This window comes from Abrus precatorius, unplaced genomic scaffold (assembly GCF_003935025.1).
Source record: "Abrus precatorius isolate BTA unplaced genomic scaffold, Abrus_2018 Scaffold10, whole genome shotgun sequence".
In the NCBI taxonomy this organism is placed as follows: Eukaryota; Viridiplantae; Streptophyta; class Magnoliopsida; order Fabales; family Fabaceae; genus Abrus; species Abrus precatorius.
In genome coordinates this window covers 818,008-842,514 of record NW_020874292.1, presented here as the reverse complement: position 1 = coordinate 842,514, position 24,507 = coordinate 818,008, and the positions used below count along the sequence as shown (strand labels likewise).

Below are 24,507 nucleotides of genomic sequence, written 5' to 3'. Positions count from 1 at the left end.
TAGAAAATTAGCAAAGACCAACACAGCCAAGATCAACTAGTTTATGGATTAAAAATAATTAGTGAACAATTTTTTTAATATAGTTAAAGATATACAAAAAAAATTAATAAATATTTCATTAATACTATATTAGATCCTTTCTTGTTAACTAAAAACTTATTATTTTCTTTTAGTACAATAAAATAATAAGCAACAAAAATTCTCAAAAATAAAATAAATGATATAAAATTTTGGCATAATTAACACTTGCACATGTACTCCATTAGTTTAAACATCATAAATAATATGGGATCGCACGTAATGACAAAGAAAAAAGATGGGATCGGACACGTACCGTTGTGCAAACTTGAGGGGTGTTTATATTTAAGCTTCACTATCGGTAAAAACATCTCATCAATTGTGGTTCAAAAACAATACCTGAATCTACCTTCAAGACTAACCTGTCTATTGTTTTACATTCTTCTAGAAAATAAGACAAAGAAACTACTAACCCTTCCAAACTTTTACTGAAGCGGCATAAGCAGGATACAAAATTTATGCCGCAAAGCAATCATAGTGTAAATTACTGTGTATCTCTTCAATGCAACTTTCATGCCTGTCTATCCTTATCATTTTTACCTCATTAAATTAAATTCTTCTGACATATTTTTGGAATCATGTTCTTGGCTTGATGAAAATGGAGCACAGCAGGAAGAGATGTCGATTCCAGCTACCTCCATGGCATTGCTGACCCATTCAGGAACATCACCTTTTGGGAACTGCAGTATGAAGATGTAAGTAGGTCTAACAGCCACTTGAATTAGAAAAAAAGATAATTTCAATAGAAATATAACAGGTTTCAATTTCGAAACAACCAAGAATAGAAAATAATAATTGCAAGTAAATCTATCATATTATTTTAGTAATATGATATTCTATTGTTTATTTCAAAAGAATTGCCCCAGTATTAAACTGAAAGGCATGACTAGAAATAGGACTGAAAGGCCAAGTCTGGAGGACAGAACTTCTAAGGCTGACTAAAATGTGTGCCCTTTTGAAACAATTCCTTCTGGCCTTTGGTGGGTCGCCTGAGCTTGCCATTACAAAAGTTTCCCATAGGGAGGTTCAACTTTTGCTCATCCTTTGAAAATTCAACCAGCATTATACCATCAGCTATCAGTATAAAAAGCAAGGTGTTGAATGAGAAATGTTGTAGGAGGTGTAAAAATGACAAGAATCACAGGGGAAGGTGAAATAATCAATTATTCTCACGTGTATGTTTAAAATTACATAAGAAAAATCAGAAAACAAATCAAAGAAGATGGGAATGAGAGACGGAGAGAGTAGTAATCAACCAGCTATTTGTGATACAGGAAAAATAAGACAAACAAATAAAAAATAAGTCTTCTCATGGAGGAATTGATCTCTGTGCTGTATATGCAACAGATATAAAAGAAAATTACAATTACATGATACATAAACCTCCTTAAGATTTGAGATCATTACAATGATCTCAAAAACACTTCAGTAAAAGTGTAAAACTTAATTTTATTATCACACCTTGGTCAAAACAAAGTAGAGTCAAATTATATCTTAACTCTTAATTTCTTTGGTAAACTAGCTATATCCAACCGCCAAGTTATGATGATTTGCAAATAAAACAGAAAACTATAGGTTGATGGCCTCTAATGCCAGGTTCATTTAAAGAGAGATCAACGCACCTTCTCTAACCAATATTTAAGAGCAGAATTAGCAGATTTATCAACTGAAGTATAAAATGAATTTTATTAAACTGTTTCCAAAAAAATGTTGGGTGGGGATGGGGGATATGAAGTTTTTGATAAAAAGAGCAAAAGTCAAAGCAATGTGCTCAAAAATTCAAAAAGGGTTGATTTAGTTTTCTGCAGCATACCATTTTGTGTAGAAAGTCGCATACAAACCTACAAAAAGCAAAAATAATATACAGTTATTGCATTTTGTTGGACCGAAAGTAGTAATTTAGATCAGAAGTGAGATAAAATGAAACAAAAGAAATAATTAAATATCAAAGTGAACATACTCTGGGAACCTTCCTTCAACTATGGAAGAGTGTAGATTCCTACTGAGCTGCAAATTTTGGAAAGACAATGACTTTAACCATAAATATTAATACAACTGATTAATGGTTTTTTTATCAGATGATATTGTTTGTAGTTTGTACCTGCATCATGTAGTATAAATTATGATATGACAAAAGCTGAGACCCCATGGCATCTTTTGTTACAAGGCAATGGATGTATGCCCTGGTGTAGTTCTTGCAAACCTGTGACAGAAGACATAAACTAAAACACCTGCTGATTTCTGCAAACAGTTTATCAAATAAAAAAGTGACGTATCTTACAAACATACCATACAAGAGCAAGTAGGATCAATTGGACGGGTGTCCTCAGCCATTACTCTGTGTTTTAGTTTCAATACTCCCTGCAAAATTTCTGAAAAAAATAAGTTCAAAAAGAAATTGATGCATGAATGAGCAGAATTTTGCTATATTTTTAAAATTAGCATTATCCCAACATGCAGAAAACATCATCAGCCATTACACTTAGGTTTTTTAAATGTCATCAGATACACAATGAATATTTTGCTCAGGTAGGATAAACACAAACTTGAACATATGCATATGACTGTTTCAAATATGTGGAGAAAGAATGTTACAAATTATCAATAAAACGATAATGAAATAATCACCTCAGGAACAAGAGCAGTGCCAAAGCGTGCTGTACGGGTAGGATAAACACAGTCATACATGTCAGCACCCAAAGCACTACAAACAACAATATCAAGTGGATAACCAACTCCCTGAAAGGAATACATGCAAATGTCACGATACATATAAATATTTCAAAAAAGTAGCTGCTACGATGAACTTCATTCTGACCATGACATATCGGGGTTTATCCTCTGGCAAAGAAGCAGTGCACTGAGCAACAACTCGCCAAAATGAATTTTTATCTTCACCGCCTGAAAGACCACCAATAGCATAGCTGTGACAAAAGAAAATAATTTTCAACTCCACATCACTACTGAAAAAACCATTCATTTCAAGACTCCTCTGTTGGTGTGTATTCGTATAGGTTGATACAAAAGAAAAGCAACTAATGACCATATCAAAATTGCATTCTTTGCTGCAAATAAAAACATCTTATGCAAGTAAAAATATCCAAACATGACCATGTAAATAATTCTTGTTTTCTGGTGCAGATTGTGGGTGATAGTCTATAACGTTCAAAATTCATTCTAATATGTATAAATTTATTAAAGAAAACCTTTATGGATATACAGTTCCTCACCCCCAAGAAGATAAATTTCAGCATAAAACAAGGAGAAAAACAATGTTCAAAGAACAAATTAAATAACAATGTAAAACCATTCATAAGTTTATGATTTATCATCTATATATAGGAAACAGAGACATTGCATAGATGATTTATGAATAATTTGACTGAGTTCAGTTTAGGAGCTGACTTCAGTACTGTACCCAAAGCCCAGCCAACCAAATTGGCCAGTAGTGAAATGGAAAGCTTGAAAGACTGAATTATTAAGGAACCAGAAAGATACACGGTCAAGTACATGATTGCTTATCTGAGGGATGTCCGTCAGATTTAAGTGTTTGCAAGAAAGTGAACAGTTGGGCTGCCTGATATAAAAAGAGAAGGTTGCGAAAACCTAAAGGGGGACAGTTGGAAAGAGGGAAAAAGTGACAGCTACAATTGGGAATAAGAACAAGAAGACCTTTCTCTTGTTCTCTAATCTTAGATTGTAGCTTCCTTATGTTTTATTTTTAATTTACTTTATAAGTACCTAGATGTAATGAATCCTTCGTAATCCTTTCCTGGATTTCTCCTTCAAATTATTTCAAATTTTGTTTTCTTGAGCTTAATTGAGTAGTTTCGCTTGTTGATTGATGATTCAGTTTATCTCATATCTTATTTTCATATTCTGGTTTTGAATTAAAATCTTGCATGAATTGATCATTGTTTATTTGAAAAGACTTGCATGCAATTTTAGAGACAGAATAACATAAGTCTTCGGTATTAGAAATAATCCTAATTGATAATAATTGAATGTGTAAATCCTTTTTTGATAATAAGCAAATGCATGAATCATTTTTTGATAATAAGCGAATGCGTGAATCCTTTTTTGAAAATAAACAAACGCATGAATCATTTTTTGACAATAAGCGAATGCATGAATCATTTTTTGATAATAAGCAAATGCATGAATCATTTTTTGATAATAAGCGAATACATAAATCATTTTTTGATTAATAAGTGAATGCATAAATCAATTTTTGATAAAGTGAATGCATTAATCTCCTATTGACAATAAGTGAATACATGAATTATTTTTCTGATAATAGGCGAATGCATAAATCATTTTTTTATAATAAGCGAATGTATGAATCTTTTTTTTATAATAAGCGAAAGCATGAATTAATTTTTGATAATAAGAAAATGCATGAATCATTTTTTGATAATAAACGAATGCATGAATTTTTTTATAATAAGCGAATGCATGAATTTTTTTTATGATAATGAATTAGATAGAGAAAGTATATAAAAAAATATGCTTAATTATATTTTTGATCTCTATAAATATAAAATATTTTGTGATAAGTCTTTATAAAATCTTTTATTAGAATTTAGTCTTTGCCGTCAACTCTCTTCCGTTGGATCCTGTGCTGACAAAGAGTTAATTCAGCACTTTCACATGGCATACTACGTTATTTAATATTATAATATTTGATTATTTAAAATTAATATTTACAAATAAATTCTTGAATATATTTTTAATATTTACAAACACCAAAACAAAGACATATATGCTAATGAGATGCAATTCAGAAACTTTACCTATATCACTTATTTTAACTAAATTATTCTCCTTAATGCGGGGTGAGGGTGTGGGAAAAGGGTGGTACAAGTGGAGGTGTAGAGAAAGGGAAAAGATGGAGAGGAGAGGGAGAGGTGTCGGTGAGGGTGTGGGGAAGGTGATGTAAGTGGAGTAATGGAAAAGGAGAGGGGAATAGAGAGTGGTGTCAATGGGAGTAAAAGGAGGGGAAAGAGGTGGTATGAGTGAAAGTGTGGGGATGGGGTCGGGTGCGAATGTGGGTAGACGTGGGGAAGGGAACAGAATGGAGGAGGAGGAGGAGGAGGAGGAGGGGGAGGGGGAGGGGGGGTGGGGAAAGGGAAGAGGAGTGAGAGGGGGAGGGGTTTGGGGTGGGGCAACAAAAAGGAAAGGAAAAGGGAAGGAGCAAAAAAATGACCTTTCTATACTTATTAAAAATGTGTTCATAAATTTATTTATAAATATTAATTTTAAATAATATAATATTATAAAATTAAATAACATGTCATGCTACGTAGAAGTGCTGAGTTAACTTTCTGTTAACTAGCGCAACATTTCACATTTAGAAAGAAGAATCAAAAGGATTGAGAGTGCAAAATGAAATCAATACAACAAAACAAGATCAATGGTACAATAAAAAGTGTAAAAAGATAAAGAGAACCTTACTTGATGCACTTTTGTTGCAATTTCTAGTTCACTCTTTAAACTTAGCTCCATTTTTCTCTCTTTTGTTAACATTTTAACATTTGAATTGCATTGTCTTTTCTTTCTCACATCTTTTAATGGTGTTCTTTGAAAACATGTACTTCGAGAATGGTGAATTTTTCTTAGAGTTTCTTACAGCTCTAAAGACTCTTCCCTTTCTTTTTTTTTGTTTCTCGTGCTTTTAAAATTCTCATCCTCTTTCATTTTGTTTCTTGTGCTCTTTCCATTCTTTTCCTCTCTTTCTCTTTGTCTCTCAGGCTTTCCAAATTCTTTTTTCTCTCTCTTTGAGGATACACCTCTTTATGGTTCACACCCCTAAACCTTATATCATATTTAATATATACTATTTTTATATAAAAGACTCTAACTTTCTAAAAGTTCTTATTTTCTGATAACCACTAATTAGTTTTCTCTCCACTATCTCATCCACTTTTCTAAAAATTTACAAATTACTTTGACTATTTTCAAATTTGATTTTAAATTTAAAAATTTGAATTTTAAATTAGTTTTTATCTATTATCTATTTTTAAAATTTGAAATTTTGTTTTAATATTTTGGAAAGGGACGCATATAAAATTGGTTATTCACATATGCCAACAAGAATTTGCACCTACCCAGGCAAATTGCGCTCCACCATACCTTTGACACAAATATCCCTGATTACAAAATAACATAATCTATAAGCAATATACAACTTTCACATTGGTAAGACAGTAACCAAGAAACTAAATATAATGCACAAGTAGCAAGAAGGTTGTGCTTTTTGCAGGAATTCACCTCAATACAGGATCTAAACCACCTTGCACAATACCAAACAAGTTCTGATCATGAGGTCTCTTGTGAGCTGTGTTAACAAAAGGCAATGCGCACCAAAACTCAGCATGCAAAAACAGTATTATAGTAGGCAATGCTAAAAAGCTATCTGAGTAGGATAAAAAATATAGCATTTCATGTCTATTTCACATCTATTCTAAAATAAATATCAAACTTTTTACAAACAGAACATGTTTGGCATCATTGACCATAATTTTATCCTCAGCACATGCTAAGAGAAAAACATAATAAACTAACCACATAAGGGACTTTAACATAAAGGGGTACATGTGTCAAGTGAATTTCCAATCACTTCACAATCTCGTTTCAAGGCCATTATAGAGAAAAAGTAACTATTTTCCAGTGCTTAAGTTATTTACTTTCAACCTTTATTTTCTCTAACAAAGTATCAAATTTGCTAGTGGTTTGATAGAAGAAAATCAATAATGGCAAACTATAAACTTTCCATTCCATTGTCTTTTGCAGTTCTCACAGCTTCTTCAAGAAATATAATATACAACAGAAATGTTTTACTGGTTAAAATTGGGGAAGAAAATATATTACTGCAATAAGGCCAGGTTTTTCATTATGAGGAAATAACTGTACGTTTAAGTAACAAGTAATATACAACTCAAATAGCACTATAAAAGAAATGAAAAATAAAACATTTAGATGTTTGTTCTGTTCTAAACACTTGCATATATAGTTCTCAACATTATAATTTAGTCAATATGACTTTGTAAAGTTTCTTTCAGATTTCAGTGATTTTCCGACCAAGGAAAAAGGGATTGACTGGTATGGTTTAACGATTTGATTGCTCTCAGGTTAGCTTGAATAATGTGTGAGTCGCACTCACGTTTCTAAATAGGGCAATGGAAAATTGAAAGTCAACGGACTATTCTATTCTCTTGAAAAATGGATCTAAGTCTTGATTGCTTCACAAGTTGGTGTGTACTAAAAGAAAATTGTGGAAATATGTCGATGAACAAAATAAGTAGCTTTTTCCTGCATCTCTCTGCATAAATTTATTAAATAAATAGATAAAGAGAGAGTTCAAGATCTATTGCTGAAATCTATCAACATTCTTCGGTGCCAAAAGAAAATTTAGATTCCATTATCATAGAATTGTTCTGGCAAGTATCCATACTCAAATATGACCAAAGTCCCGTGCATAGAATTCCTAATTCCCAACTTTATTATTAAGTTATGTCAAATCTTTGCTTTTTATAAACGAAGAAATTCATTTAAAAAAAATAGAGGATGAATGCAAAGAGATAAGAAGATAGGAGAACAAAAAAATTGCATCAATGAAAAATAGCTACCCACTCCCTTATCATATATGTAAGGGAAACCCCTAAAATAAGACCATGAGTTTTACACTTTGGTGCAAATGCCAACTCTTCTTGGCAAGTGGCAACAAAAATACGCTACTTTTTGTGTAGCATCTATTGGTAACAGATGATAATTTACAGGCTTTGTGAGAGGGCTACCCCAGTTAAAGTGATTTATATGCATTGACCATCACCATAGACAAGAAAGATACTCTTCTTCATTAACATATTTACCTTCTATGCATCTGTCTATCCATCTAAGTGTTCTATACATAGCTTCCTCAACTCGTGGACCAGTAATGGTGGTCTTTACAACATCGTCAAGAGCCATAATAATATCTGCTCCAATTCTATTCTGCATAAAATATAAACACATGAATCTGGAGAGCATCAGATCTTTAAAAATGCTTTTGGGAAAAACTGTGACAACAATCAATGAATATATTAGCTGTTGAGTTTAGATGCAATGCAAAAGAAAAATGGAGAGGGAGATAGCAGGAATTATTTAAGTGAAATTGATTGATTGTACAGTATTTAAGTTATATAGAAACTCTTTCTACATATATAGATGCTTAGTAGACTAAGTGCGGAGTATTTTTTAAGTAAAGAATAAATGAGTGCTACTTCCTAAATACTAATTCCCATGAAGATTAAATTCACTTAACATGTGATGCATAAAGCACACACAAGCTCTCCCAAGACTTTAATGTCAAGCATATAAAACTCAAGCTTGACTCATTTATATAATTGAGCCTAAATTCAAGCTTGAACTTGTTTGTTTATCAAAATAAACAAACTTGATCAAGCATTTCAGGAGTCAAATTCAAATAATTAACGAATAACTTAATTCATTTAATCTCTAGATATAGCTATGCAATAAAATATTTCTCAACAATTAACTTCATAACACCTTACAAACATCAGCTAGTTAATATTTTGTGTGTACAGAGAGTGAGACAAAACTGAGAGTGACTAAGAATAAGTAATCATATTCCATTGCTAGTACGGACTGCAAAGTACTGCAGGCTGTCTTGCATTGTCATTCGCAATTATTATTCATAAACTAATTGGGAGAAAGTTGAAACAAGAGTAGACAACATAAAAAACTGCAATAAAGGGGGAAATGGGAAGCAAAGATGAAGGATAAGACCTACTTTTTACAAGGGATAAATTCTAAACATTGATGAAAGTTCTAATGAAAGATCAGCCCTCCCTCAATTTGGAAATACTGTAGAAATAACTAATTTAAAACCAGAAATATTTTATTTCAAAACAAATTACATTTTGCCGATTCCATAATTTCCTTTATATTTTAAATGCAACATATATCAATATGAGGGGAAAAAACACTCAGGTAAAACTAAAAGTAAAAATGAGAAAAGATTAATCTACTTACTTGGATTTGAATTGATTCCTCAGGTGTTAGAAGCATTGGTTTTCCATCTACTGGTGACTGAAGTAAGAGAATAATTTTTTGTTACAAATAACAAAAATGGCATTATACTTCATGACATAATTCCATAAATCTTTACTGAATATAAATTGTTGTTTCCAGAAAGCAAATAATAAATACAAACACAGTTTATTGTCAAAATGACAGCCATGTATAACATCTAACACAAAAAGCAAGGTGAAAAAACTGGTATGGGTGTTAAAACACAGGTGATTTTAAGGTTTAACCAAACTGGTATGCACTCAAGTTGAGAGTTTGGATTTGGAAGGCATGGTCAAACCAGTTTTTAAACACTGATCAAGAGTGAAGCAGAACACACCTTTCAAATCTTGCATATATCTTGAAAGGGGAAAAAAATATACCTGAAATGTCACTCCTTTTTCTGTGATATCAGCAAGATGCAACAACGAAACCTAAAACAACAGTGAAATAAAAATGGTTTTATTTAACAAGGATCCTGAGCGTTATTATCAATCAACAAATGTACAATATTGGTTCACTTTACATAACATATGTTCTTGCCAAGCCTATTCTCACTGTTCATTTCTGGGAAATTTAATTACTTTCAATGCTTCTCTTAAAGAGTTAAATATGATTCTTCCTTTTGCATGGTTAAACAACACAAGACATAAAGCATCATAATAATTTATTTAATAACAAAAACTGGAAAGGAAGGGGAGAGAAACTTATGTTCCATCAGTCACAAATTTATCAATTTTCTGCTTTCCTCATTATTATGCAATTCTTGTGTAGTGCATTAACAATAAAAATAATGAAATTTTTTTTTTCTTCTTTTTTCATTTTTGGTGGTTATGTGGCATGAGCAATTGTCATTAGGTAAAATTAATATGTGTCAGTATTCAATGGATGGAAGATAATAGCATAATTGCTATTTGCTAAAATGCTAGAAATCACAATAGCATATGCAATGTTAATGAAAATGAAAATCATGGATACACAAGGTCATAAACTGTTGGGAGCAAATAGAAGAAAGAGAATAAAGAGAGAAAGAGAGAGAACAACACAAGAATTTAATGTGGTTTAACAGATAGTGTATGATGCACAGCTGCATTAGAAAAATATTTTATTCATCAAATGTTTTAAAACCATTCTAAAGTGTTACTTATATAGTAACAATAAAGTAAAAGTCCCTTAAGAATAAGTGACGTGAGAATCAAATTACACAATCTTAACAATTCTCTTACTTCAAGTTTGATTCACAACAATTCCTTGTAAAGAATGAGTTCTCCTGCTCTTCACCTAGTATAGCGCCTTCATCACCTTATCCTCGAAGGCTAGTTTAAGCAATGCAAAGCCTTAACTTATCAGTTGTAACAATCTTAGTCAACATATTAGCTGGGTTCTCTAATCCTAAAATCTTCAACAAAGACAAGTATCCATCACTTATCATGATAAACAGTGTTGTTAAATGGTGGTCGTGGCAGTGCCATGGCGGAATTTTGGTGGTAGTTTTTAACCCCACTATTACAACATTACCGTTTTCTGGCGTTTTTCAATGGCGGCTGTTACGCGCATGGTAGTAACGGCGGCCATGGCAGAAAATGTAGAAAAATGACGTTTTTGCGGGAAAAATTGAGTTGGGCCACTGACTTAACCTGCTCCAAAAAGAAAATCCGTGAGCCCAAACCCTAAATCATATATTTTCTTGCTTTCTTCATCACTATTGTGCCACTGTGGAGCGGCAGTGGGCTATTGTGCCGCTGTGGAGTGGCGGTTAGCCACGTGATGCTTGCTAGTATTTCTTTATTTGCAGAGGTTAAGCCCTAATTGTAGTGTCTTGGTGTAGGCGTGCACTTTTGAAGGGTAATGGAGAAAGAGAGCAAAATTCCAATCTTGCCTTGCTTTATGAATTTTAGGGTTTTTTAAGGGCAAAATAGATTTTTTCCACTTATAGTTTTTAACTTCTCGTCTCAAGCAAAAAATTTTCTGAAGGGTAAAATTTTTAGGATTCTCTTTGCTCTGTTTTTCTTCCTTCTTCTCTAAAGCCAACTTCTCCTTCATCTCCTTCACTATTTTCACCAGAGAAGACATCCTTTCAAGCTGTTTTTTGGCATCTGTGAGTGGAAGACCCTGTTTTCCAACGTCCATTTTCCATTTTGCTTCTCTGGGCTGTCCCTCTTTCTTAGCTTTTCCCTCTCCTATTCTTTTTTTTTTTCAATTATGTTTTTCCCTCTCCCATTCTGTTTTACTCACCCATTTTTTTCGTTTTTCCTTATTTTGTTTTCTTGATTCTATTTTTCTGTTTTCACTTTCAAGTTTCCTTCTCTATATTTATTTTTAATTCTCTACTTTTCTGTTATAACTTTAGCTTTTTTTTTACTATTGTACAACCATTTTGTAATATATATATATATATATATATAATAAAATCTTCTTATACCGGTATAAGTCTAAAAACTCTTACACTCAATTTGAATATTTTATTTAACTTAAATCCAACGATCAGTAAAATAATAAATTATAATACATTAAATCTAACTGGTTATAATTTATTACTTCACTGACCATTTGATTTAAGTTAAATAAAAGGCTCAGATTGAGTTTAAGAATTTTTAAACTTACACTGATGTAAGATGATTCTTTTCCTATATATATATATTATGACTACCATAACACGCCATAGCATCTGTATAAATTTATGACAGTTTTTTTGCTTTCTGCTATGACCCGTCATTCGCCATTGATAACATTGTTATCTACATTAAAAAATCCTTGTAAAGTGAAAACTTTGTTGGTCAAACTACAAACACATTCCTAAAGTGCACTTTAGATATCTCAGTATCCACTTAACATCGGTGTAAGTTTAAAAACTCTTACACTCAATTTGAGTATTTTATTTAATTTAAATCTAACGGTCAGTATAGTAATAAATTATAATCCATTAAATTTAATGGGTTATAATTTATTATTTCACTGACCATTAGATTTAAGTTAAATAAAATGCTTAAATTGGGTGTAAGAATTTTTAAACTTACACTGATGTAAAATGATTCTTCCCTTATATATATTATGACCACCATAACACGCCATAGCATCTGCATAAATTTATGACAATTTTTTTGTTTTCTGCCATGACCCGTCATCCGCCATTGATAACATTGCTATCTACATCAGAAAATCCTTGTAAAGTGAAAACTTTTTTGGTCAAAGCACAAACACATTCTTAAAGTGCACTTTAGATATCTCAGTATCCACTTAACATCTGTATGCAACAATTTTAACTTTGGATGTCTTTCCTAACTTTGAAAAACTAACATTTTTCTATTTTCCAATGATACAGTTTTCATAGACTCCAACATCAACATACTTCAAACTTGATAATTTACCCTTTGAAGTCATGAGTTTCATTCCTTTATCATTCATGTGCCCAAGTCTTTGATGTCATAAAAAGGAACTGCCAACAGCCTCAATAACTATTACTATATCCTTATCTACAACTATGTAAAGAGACTGTCACTTTTTTCCACGAGCTATAATCAAATTGTCTTTCGTTACATACCAAATTCCATCTTCAAAAGTGGTGTAATGCCCCTAGTCATCTAGCTGTCCTATAGATATTAATTTTTGCTTGAAGGCAAGAATATATCTGACATTGTACAACGTTCACCGGGTCTCATTAGAGGTTTTGATGTCAATATTACTTTTCCCCACAATAACAAGAGACCTATCATTTGTAGGGTAAATCTTCCCAAACTTTCAAGAAATATAGTTAGATTATAGTTCTATAAAAGGAGTAGTGTGAAATGACACACCTGAATCCATAACCCATGAGTCAACTAGACTATCCAAGCTATAAAGTAATGCATATGCTCAGTTGCTACATTTGCAAATTCATCATCATTATCATCATAATCATACTTCTTATTTTTATTGCTATTCTTCTTCGAAGTTTTGCATTGATTGGTAAAGTGATTTCTTTTGTTTGCCATTTTCCTCTAGACTTTGATATGCCTCAACCTTAATTCTGATCCTTCTGACTACTCCTTTCTTTGCTTTCAATATTCAATGCTGAATTGGAAGCAAGATTGAAAGGTTCTCCTAAAGATCTCCTGCAAATGTCTTCACTTAAGATCAAGTCATGGATTCCATCGCGTTTTAACTTGTTATACCTTGCAAAACTATTAATTGCAGTAACAGTTGCAGCCCAACTATTTGAAAGGGATGATAATAAAATTAATGCCTTCATCCCGTCATCAAACACAATTTACATTGATATCAATTGGGCAAAAATTGTATTAAATTCATTAATGTGATCAATCACAAAATTACCTTCTCCCATTTTAATGTTGAATAATCGACACATCAAATATTCTTTATTGGCTGCGGATGTCTTTTCATACATATTTGATAATGTCTTCATCATATATGCAATGGTCTTCTCATTCACAATGTTGAACGCAACATTCTTAGCTAGTGTTAATCTAACCACAGCAAGAGCTTGCTGATCCAACAACTCTCAATCTAACTGCTCCATGTCATCTAGCTTCTTCCTTATTCAAGGGTTGATACAACTTATTTAATACAAATAATTTTCTATCTGCATCTTCCAAAATGCAAAGTCTCTATCATCAAACTTCTCAATTCTCACATATTCATCTTCCAAAGCCATTGCTGTCGTTGCTTCCTCTAAACTCAAAAAGTTTTCACTACTTCCTTTGAATTGAGACCCCGTGGAAGAACCAAATATTTTCTGATGTGGATGATCAGACAAAGCTACAACTATAAAGCATACTAAGATATAAACTCTTGATACCAGTTGTTAGGAGCAAATAGAAGAAAGAGAAAGAGAGAACGACATAAGAATTTAACGTGATTCGGCACATAGTTTATGTACCTATGTTCACGACTATACTAAAGAAATATAAATTCACTGGATGTTTTAAAATCATTACAAGGTATTACTTATATAGAAATAATAAAGTAAAAGTCTCTTAAGAATAAGAGATGTGGGACTAAACAAAAATAAGTGATATGAGACTTAATCAAACTATATAATTTTAACATAAGTACCATTTGAAAGCCACCAGAGTCCGTAAGCAGAGCCCGTGGCCAATTCATAAAATCATGAAGACCACCAACTTCATCAAGAAGCTCAGAAGTAGGTCGAAGGGCTAAGTGATATGTATTTCCAAGTATTATCTGGCAACCAATATCCTCAAGCTGGCTAGTTGTCAGCCCCTTGATTGTTCCTGGTCATGTAAAAATCCCATCCATTAAACAAAATTGCAGCATCTCAAGTGCGACACAACTATTAAGAATTCACCAAAAGCCTAACAAAACCACACCAAACGGTGCAAATACCAACACTGAACATTTCTTTTCTTTAGTCAGTTGCTCCACTAAAAGCACAAACAATTATGCAACTCATTTAGAAGGTGGACTTGATTCTCTTATTGCATACAAAATTTTAACCAGGAGAACAAAATATTTAGGAAAACAACATTGGTTGCGGCAACCAGATCAGGAAGAATCAAGTTTGAACTCTGACCTTGTGTGCCCACAGGCATAAACAAAGGTGTTTGGCACACAAAATGAGGGAGTGTCAATCGAGCGGCACGTGCACGGTTGAACCTGCCAAGAACCTGAGAAAGTAAAGAGAGTAGAGTTCTAAGAATAGCTTAAACACGGTTACAAAAACCGTCAAAAGACATTGCACTAACAAGACAAAAAAGATGAACAGTGCTTTTCAGTCATCACCCACACCTAGCTATAATATTCCGTTGTATCTACTTACTCTTCATTCACGCATATAAAAGAACCAAAAACAGAAACGAAACAAACTCAAAACTCTATTAACGGTTTTCAATCTCATGTAACTAAAACAGAATAATGACCGACCACCTAATAAAATACGATTTAATACAATGCGGCAGTAGAAGTATAGATAAAATACGAAGCTGAACCTCAAAACTAAGCGCCATCGCGTTTGAAATAGTACTATAATATCCTGGGAAGGCAATGAAGGACGATAAGCACGGGGAAGCAAAAAAGGAAAACGGTTACAATAAGAGGGAACGGAGTCGATGAGAGAAACTTAGAGAGAGAGATGCGTCGAATGAAGGGTTGTGCGTACCTTGGCGGCTGCGAGTGTGTGCCGGCCGCACTTTATTTCTATTGTTTGGTTTTAAACGCAAAAACCAATTCATGGGTGCCTCAACGCTCATCCCCCGAAACATGGCTGCGACCGGCTTGACCAACAACTTTTTTCTTTTCCATCCAACCCTACCCCACGCGTTCCTATAATTAAATCGGTTTCGGTTTATTCTACCCTTGTTTTCTCTATAACGCTTTTTTGCCTCTCTTGTATTAGTTCCATTTTCTATTTTATATGTTTCTTTGAAGAACGTTGACATTAATTTTCCTATATTTTGAGTATATTAAGATTTAATTATACTTTATTGTTGGGGTTGTATTGAATTTTGTCCACAAAAAAGAGAAAATTTGACATGATTAATAGGAAATCACAAATGTTATTCTCAAAAATAGCAGTTGACAAAGAATAATTATATTTTTAAGAAAACTGACAAAGTAAGAATCAAGAGCAAGCACTAGCAATTTGGGAAGAATATGGCAAATTAAGCGGGAGAGAGCATGGATAATTTTGGAATAACATGTTCTAAAACATACAGTTGCAAGAGCTCAAAATAAACAAGTTTTTCATATTAGGTCAATTGTTCACACTAATGATTTGTTTTGAGGTAAAGGAAAGAAATAGGAATAAAATAAATAAAAGGATGAGAAATAGAGTAAACAATATTTGATATTTAGAAGGATTAAAATTAAAAAAATTGATAAAAATGAGATGATAAAAATCATAGAAAATAGACTAACTAGAATATTCTTCATCAATTTTCAAATATCTGAGAAGTTAATGAATAATATATTTTAGCAATAATAATTAAAACTTTTTAAGAATTAATTAATAAATATATTTTTTAAATCCTTTAAATATAAAATTAAATTTAATAGATTTAGAGAGGATATTGTACCCTCTTAATAAGGAAATGGTAACGTAAAATTCTCCTATTATAAATAGAGGTAACTTTTTGGAAAATAAAACGTTAGTATTGTTAACTGATTAAAATTAATTAAAAATAATTTATTAATTATATATTTTTTAAAATAATTTTTTATTTATATTTTTATCGATTCTATTTTAAAATTTAAATATTAGAATTGTTATTAACTTTCTTTTATTATTTTAGATACTTTTTTGTATTTTTGGTAAATATTGATTTTTATATTAATAAAAAATATTTTTATTTTTTAAAATTTAAAATTTACTTTTAAAAGTCTTGTTTCTGAAATTCATTATTGTTAATATTTATTCATTATGGACATTCAATTGTAAAAAATAAATACTACATGATAAATATATTATTTTACATTTTTAAAATTTTTTATTATTTTGATACATACGATTTATAATTATAAAATTAAGCTAAAATATTTTTTAAAAATTATTGTTTAAAATAATTTTATTATATATAAAATATTTGTTTATTTATAAAAATATAAAGTTTCATTATTTAATTGTTAAATTTATTTTAAAATAAAATACTTGTCTATTGCATGAGACACTAAACTAGTTACATTTTTATCTATAAAATTATATTTCACAGAGAAAATATTTATATTAAATTATATTTTTTTCATCTAATATTTTTTTTAATCATCCTCTACAGTTGAGTTTTATCTGTGATTATTATGGAGTTCCACGATATATAATATATGTTAAGATTCACTTACGTACATATGTAAAAATCGAGTAATAAAAACTTAAATATAAAATATTATCAAGAAAAAATTTATTTATAAAAATTGTTTGAAGGACGTAAGTCAGAATGTATTTCATTTTAATAAAGAACTATAAGAAAATTTTCTTAAAATAAATATATTTTACATGATATTTTCTATGAATATTGAAGTTAAAATTTTAAAAAAATTAAAAGAAAAAATTATAAGGCTAAATTTATTATATAAATAGTTGAAGGACTAAATATGTTGGTGTCAAAATCTAATTGTAAATTTACTTGTGTATATCAACATTTTAAAATAATTTAACAATGTCAAATTATAAATACTAGATATTTAAAATAAATAAATCAATACATATAAGTATTAAATTAATTTATAAGATGTTACAGCAAAAAAATTAATTTATAAGTTGTAACTCGAAAAATGTAGATATTTTGTTTAACTTGAAATGCATTCAGAAGGAAGCAAATTCTTGAAAATTATATTTTTATTTTTTTAGAAGAACAAAAATAATTAACACACATATTAGTTATTGTGTTTTTTTAATGTAAAACTATTGATGAAAATTCTAAATTTAATATAACTTATTGTACGACAAAGGGATGTTTTATTATAACCCATTCAATATTACATCTCTATTTATGAAATTATATTTTATAAATAAAATCTTTATAAAGGATCATACTGAATTTATCATTTTTTTCTTTTATCTAATAATTCTTTTTTTTTTTTTATCATCTTTCATGATTTTATTTATAATATTTCATGAACTTATAAATGTACTTATGACCTAAGAAATTTATCTTTCTAAGTAAATAAAATGCAAGTTTTTAAGTAAGTTGTAATAAGGAATTGAGGCTTATTCTTTCTTTGCCTATAACATATCCATTGGTTACTTGTAATATATATTAATTAGGAGTAATGATCTGGCCAAACAAGATCAGGATTAGCCAACGATGAAGAGTGCTTCCTTTACTTCTCCAAAAAATCATAAATTCAATAGTGATTATTTCGACAAAATTCGACAATGTGAGATTAAGGTGTTCAGTACTAAGGCTTTAGGTATTGCCTAAACATAGAGTATCTCACGGTCCTTATTCCAATGTCGTGAGCTAGAAGGTGATTTGGTGGTGAAGGTGAGATATTCTTGGTAGAAACACTTCAACACTCAAGTTATTAGAGTATAAATAAGATTTACGATTAAGGCTTAGAATATGAACATACTTAGGGATCTTGGTTCCCTTTTCTTTATATAGGTGTTAGATACCTTGAGTTATACTTATCCATCATTACACTAATATTACTCATTGAGTTAATATTGTATGGTAGGGATTATACGATGGAATTGCACGTTTACACGAGGTTTTATATGGCTAAACCCTTTGATAATCTGAGGTTAGGCGCACAAATTATTTTAACTAATAAGATAGGTCCTTTGAGTACTTACTTATTGTATCATTAAGTATTATTGGTCTGATTCTACCTGAGATGAAAAGGATTATCTTTGGTATGTAATCTCTGTTAGATTTTTTAACATTAATATTAATATTAATTTATGGATTAGCATTATTAAATTATTATGGTTATATTGTTATTAATTATGACGTAAAATAAATGTGTATAATAATTATTATTATTATTATATAGATTTTGTAATTGGGCTTTTAGTGTGAATAGTACGTGATGGGTTGGACTATTCTATGTGCCCAGTGAAAGGTTCCTACTCTCATCTGATTAGGCTTATATAACTGTTGCCCCATTAGACAGTTACGTATAATAGCAATCAGATAAGAGAGTAGTACACGCTCACTCAAAACAAGGATTGCTTATGACTCATGGTTCTCATCGGGATTGCTTATGACTCGTGGGTTCTCATAAGGTACGCGTTTAACGCAATTATTTAATTATATATAGTTGGAATTGTATTGAGTTGTTATGATGTGTATTATATATAATTGTGTTATCTTTAATTTTATATTTAAAATTCCTGCGAATGGTATCAGAGCCAACTTAATACACATCATAATTTTCTAACTTTGAGCAACCAAAATACTATAATTTTATGTATGGATTTGGAAAATAATTTAGGTTTTTTTTTTCTTCTTATATTCATAAATATCATATCCAAAAAATTGTTAATTTTCATCAGGTATGTTAAGAGAATTTCCCAGTTTATTACTTTTTTGAAACTATGAACCCTAAAATCGTTTTCTTTCAAATTCTCTCATTAGGGCAAAGGTTTATTTAAAAATTGATTAAAGGCTTTTGTTAATAAATTGAACACGAACATAATCTAATAATTAATTCATTATTTCGTTCAATTTTAGATTGAGAATTTATTCTTTCTTTCATTTTGCGTTCGTCATTGCCCTATTTTTGTTGTACACATCACAAAGAACGTAGTGAACCCTACTCGTTGAAAGAAACTGTTTGGGTTGCTTGAATTCTTAATTACTTTGAATCCTCCATGGCTGCGCGAGTTTTAGCCTTTGAAACTCTCTTTTGTTGTTCAAAATACACCCTTTGTAACAATATGAATTGGTACTTTAGAATGCAAGATTGAACTAGGTCGAGTTTCTGAATTTGTTGGACCCGTTTTGAAGCTTATGGGTTTTTTTTTAAGTGTATGAAGCCCCCTCGTGTGGCTGAGAGAGCGTCGAGTGGAGGATTATTTTGATATTAAATTTTTTGGCAATTTTCATAATTTTTTGGGCAGTGTAAATATTTTTTAATTAATTAACTCGTGCTTAAATTAATTAAATAATTATTATATTGATGAAATATGATCCAATTTTTTTTATACATGATTATACTAATATTTGATATTTATGACATTTTTTTATACTATTCACTCTCTTTTTGAATGTCATATATGTTAAAAAAAATTAGTTTTATATATATTATTTGATGTAATTTTAGTATAATTATGATTTCATGCATAATATACATATTTAAATTAATTCTGAATGCATGATTATTCTGTATAAATGTCATTTCACCTATCGTGAGACCATTTATACATGACTTGTGTAAATTATATAATTATATATATTGCATTAATAATAATTATATCCTATCGATGTATTGTTATTAATGTGATTTGAAAATACTATACAATTGTGTTTTACTTATGTCAATTTTGTACTGATACCCTATCGGTGTTAGGATTCTTGTGACATGAAGTTTTGTGCATTGTATTCGTCTTTCTTATTTATTGTGATCTGGGACCCTTAGGCGGGATCATAGTAAGTAAGAAATTTTGTGATTGGCATATTATTGTTGCACTTGAGCTAATTGCGTATATTAAACTTTGTTGTTTCTCATATCAGTGTCTATGCCCACATCAGTGTCTATGCCCACTTCGGTGAAAACTTTGAACAGGACCAATTATGAGGATTGAGTTGACTCTGTTAAATGGTTTCTTGCCATTTTCTAATGTGAATATTGCCCTTATTGAGAATAAGTCTAAAGTTTCTACACCTGAATCTTCCGCTGCAGTTATAGTAAAACATGTTAAATGGGCTCATTCTAATAAAATATGTCTAGTAATTATGAAGTTTATTATAGACAATGTTCTTGAGATGAGTAGTATTAAGTAAGTTTAGTCACAAAATTCTTTGCAGATAAATTAGTGACAAATTCTTTGGCAAATATTTGTCGCAAAATGGTGAAATCTTAATTGTGCCTCTAGGCAAGAAACTTAAGGAATTTGATAAGACGGAGAAAGCTTACTATCTTTTATTATTCATAAAATCAATTAGTAGTTTCTTTGTAGGATATTGTGTAGATTCTAGGGGTTCTAGATTTTATTGTCCAACTTATACTACTACAGTTGTTGAGTCACATGATATAAGTATCTTATAATGTATGATATCACTACTCCTTTGAGTATGGTTTTTTGCATTGTTAAGATGTTTATAGTTCGTGTTAGTTTATTTTGTCATCTTGTTATGGCCATATATTGTTGATTAATTTAGAATAATAAAATATTTTGATTTATGTTGTCCAAGTGGGAGATAAATTGTTGAATATTTTGTGTGGACTAACATAAATCAAATTTTGTTATAACTTGAATTTAATTCTAGAATAATAAAATCCATTTATGGTTTGAAGTAAGTTTCTAGACAGTGGTACTTGAAGTTTGACTAAGTGGTCACTTTTATTGACTTCAAGGAAAATGTTTGAGATCTGTGCATTTACTTAAAGATGAGTAGGAGCAATTTTATTATCTTTGTCATACATGTTGATGGTATCTTTGAATGAGACAAAGAATATGTTGAGTAGCCATTTTGATATGAAAGACCTTGACGATACTTCTGTTATTCTAGGTATCCAGATATGTTGTGATAGGTCTCGTGTTACTCTTAGATTGTCTCAGGGTACATTGATAGGATCCTCAAGAGGTTTAATATGTATTTTTGCTCTCCATGTGTTGAACCTGTTCAAAGGGGTAAGAAACTCTCTAATTTTTAGTGTCTTCATGGTGATAGAGAGTTGTTTAAAATGGAGAAAGTTTCATATGCTTTTGCTATTGGGAGTTTGATGTGTGCTTAAGTATGCACTTATCCCGATATTGCTTATGTTGTTAATGTTTTGGGCAAATACTTGAGCAACCCATGTTTGAGTCATTGGAAAGTCGTGAATAAGGTCTTGAGATATTTGCAGGGAACCAAAGATTACATGTTGACTTATGCGAAGTTTGATCAACTTCAGGTCATTGGATACTCCAATTTTGTAGGTTGCCCTGACGACCGTAAGTCTACTTCAGGCTTTATTTTTATGATGGCGGGAGGAGCTGTATCTTGGAAAAGTGTCAAATAGATAGTTATAGCTACTTCTACTATGAAAACAAAGTATGTCGCTTGTTATGAGGCTACACGCTAGGCTATGTGACTAAAGAATTTGATTTCTGGCTTCCGCATTATTAACAGTATATTTAGGCTACTTGTAATTTATTGCGATAATACTGCTGCTATACTTCTCTCTTAGAATAATAAGAGTTCTACTCGTTTGAAACACTTTGATCTAAAGTATTTGTTTGTTAGAGAGAAAGTACTTGAGTTTTAAACTCAAATTGTGTACATTGTTACAAAGAACATGTTCGCATATCCACTAACCAAAGGCTTAATCATTAGAGCTTTTTAGAATCATGTAGCTCATATGAGTCTGGTCAAGTCTTTTGATATTTTGGATTAATGGAAGTTAAATTTTGTATTTGTTTGTTGACATTATTATCTAATTTCTTTATGAGATATATGTTTTGTTGACGTCACTTTTATGACAATCTTTTTATACTTGGACCTTTGTGGAAATGATATTTATGTTTCCTTTATCTATATTGTGATTGGAATATAAGTTGCTTGTAGTATGTAATGTATATCCCTATCGGATATAATTGTATACTATCGAGAGCTTATTATTTCTTTGGTGATAATTAATAACTTGTTACGACAACATAGTTTGTGGACTTAGTAATTTAATAATGCTATCCAAGTGGGAGAATGTTAGATTTTTTAACATTAATATTAATATTTATATTAATTTATGGATTAGCATTATTAAATTATTATGGTTATATTGTTATTAATTATGACGTAAAATAAATGTGTATAATAATAATAATAATTATTATATAGATTTTGTAATTGGGCTCTTAGTGTGAATAGTACGTGATGGGTTGGACTATTCTATGTGCCCAATAAGAGGTTCCTGCTCTCATCTGATTAGGCTTATATAACTGTTGCCCCATTAGACAGTTACGTATAATAGCAATCAGATAAGAGAGTAGTACACGCTCACTCAAAACAAGGATTGCTTATGACTCATGGTTCTCATCGGGATCGCAATTATTCAATTATATATAGTTGAAATTGTATTGAGTTGTTATGATGTGTATTATATATAATTGTGTTATCTTTAATTTTATATTTAAAATTCCTGCAATCTCATGTAAGCTTCTAACTATCTAGCTCCAGTCATTTATGCAATGTCAAATCAATAATCTTAGGTGTGTTTTTGAGGCCTTTAACTGCAATCGTTCACATGACACAGAATCAATCGCCCTCCAGCCTGATGTGGTTGCTTAGTAATAGTACTAATACGAGATTTGAAGGTCTTCTAGGTATTTGACTGCAAAAATCTGCTTGATATCAAATCAATGGCCCCCAATTTGGTGTGATCGCTAGATGAATTTTGAAGATCATTTAGATATTTGACTACAGTTAGTTGTTTGTCACCATATTATAACGAATCATATTAAATTACCATTTTTTAATTTGATCTAATAATTTCTTTTTACCATTCTCTAAAGTTGAGAGTCCTACCCTATAAAATATATTTTTAGATAGCATACTTGCTTGCATAAATGTAAAGTATTAAAAATTTAAATATATAATAGACAAAATTAGTATTTTTGGTTTGTTGTCTTTAATTTTAAAGTAGATTTTGATTTTGTCTTTTTTTTATTATTTACTTTAGCACTTTAACTTTTGTAAAAATTTAAAATAGGTCTTTTTTCGTTAAAATTTTATTTCTATTAAAAAAATTGTTCTTTTATATCATGTGTATTATGCAGTATTATTAATTATCTTTTTTCTCATATTTTCTTGCCATCGACTACTAAATACTCATCTAAAATCTCAAATTATAAAAAAAATTAACTTTTTTAAATATTCATTTTCTATTTTTAACAGATCTGTGTTTATTTTCATATTATGCTTTGAGCTTTTAGAACACAATATTCTTATCAGTGAAGGCTTCAAAGGTCATGATAGCATAAAAAATTAATAAAATGAAAACATGAATATTTGTATGTTCAGATATGTCGGAGATGACAAATGGGTATTATAAAGTTAGGTTATTTATAATTTGAGATTCAGAGGTGATTACTTGGTATTGGTAGTAAAAAGATGAGGTCTTGAGTATAAAAAAATAAAGATAAAAGGGAAGAAAAAGAAGAAGAAGTGCTAGAGATAATGTCAGAGATATGAAAAAAAAAGACAATAAACAGTACTGCACAATACATGTGATACAAAATGACAATTTTTTTTTAAAAGAAATTAGAATTTTTAACCAAAAAAAAAACCTATTTGAAACTTTTTTAAATTTTAGAAGATTAAAATGAATAAAGTTTAAATCTACCTCAAAGTTAAAGGATGAAAATATTAATTTTACCTATAAAATACTATCAAGAATAAAGCTATCAACAAAAAAATGTTTAAAAAATGTAGAATAAAATATATTTCATTTTCATTTTAATAAAAAGGTAATAAAGTAACTTCTTACAATCATAAAAGTTGTAAAATTATTAACTTTAACTCTATATACCATTTTCACAAATATAACAAAAATTTCATAACTTTGAATAATAAGAATTTGATAGAATACTTTCTCAGTTTCATCTAAACGTCATTCATTCTCTTAAGCATACTAAGTAATAAATCTAGTTTGTAGCATATGTATCTTTTACTTTTCATGCATCTTTTGATTTTTAACAAAGATAAATTTCTTCCTTCGAGTATTACGCATAACTATAGATTGCTAATGAAGTTTAAACCATTA

At 30.3% G+C, this 24,507-nt stretch overlaps 1 protein-coding gene across 1 annotated transcript; it reads right to left on the bottom strand.

Annotated features, from left to right (window-relative positions):
- Positions 1-372: 372 nt before the first annotated feature.
- LOC113852921 (queuine tRNA-ribosyltransferase catalytic subunit 1-like) lies at positions 373-15,399 on the bottom strand. Its single transcript, XM_027483321.1, has 16 exons — positions 15,263-15,399; positions 15,093-15,136; positions 14,678-14,771; positions 14,200-14,378; positions 9,531-9,581; positions 9,112-9,168; positions 7,950-8,070; positions 6,349-6,415; positions 6,186-6,227; positions 2,897-3,002; positions 2,707-2,817; positions 2,368-2,439; positions 2,180-2,281; positions 2,039-2,085; positions 1,892-1,919; positions 373-758 (listed from the first exon to the last, which is right to left on the bottom strand). Exons 1-16 carry the CDS (start codon positions 15,363-15,365, stop codon positions 615-617), a joined length of 1,368 nt encoding a protein of 455 aa, XP_027339122.1. The 5' UTR covers positions 15,366-15,399; the 3' UTR covers positions 373-614.
- Positions 15,400-24,507: the final 9,108 nt, after the last annotated feature.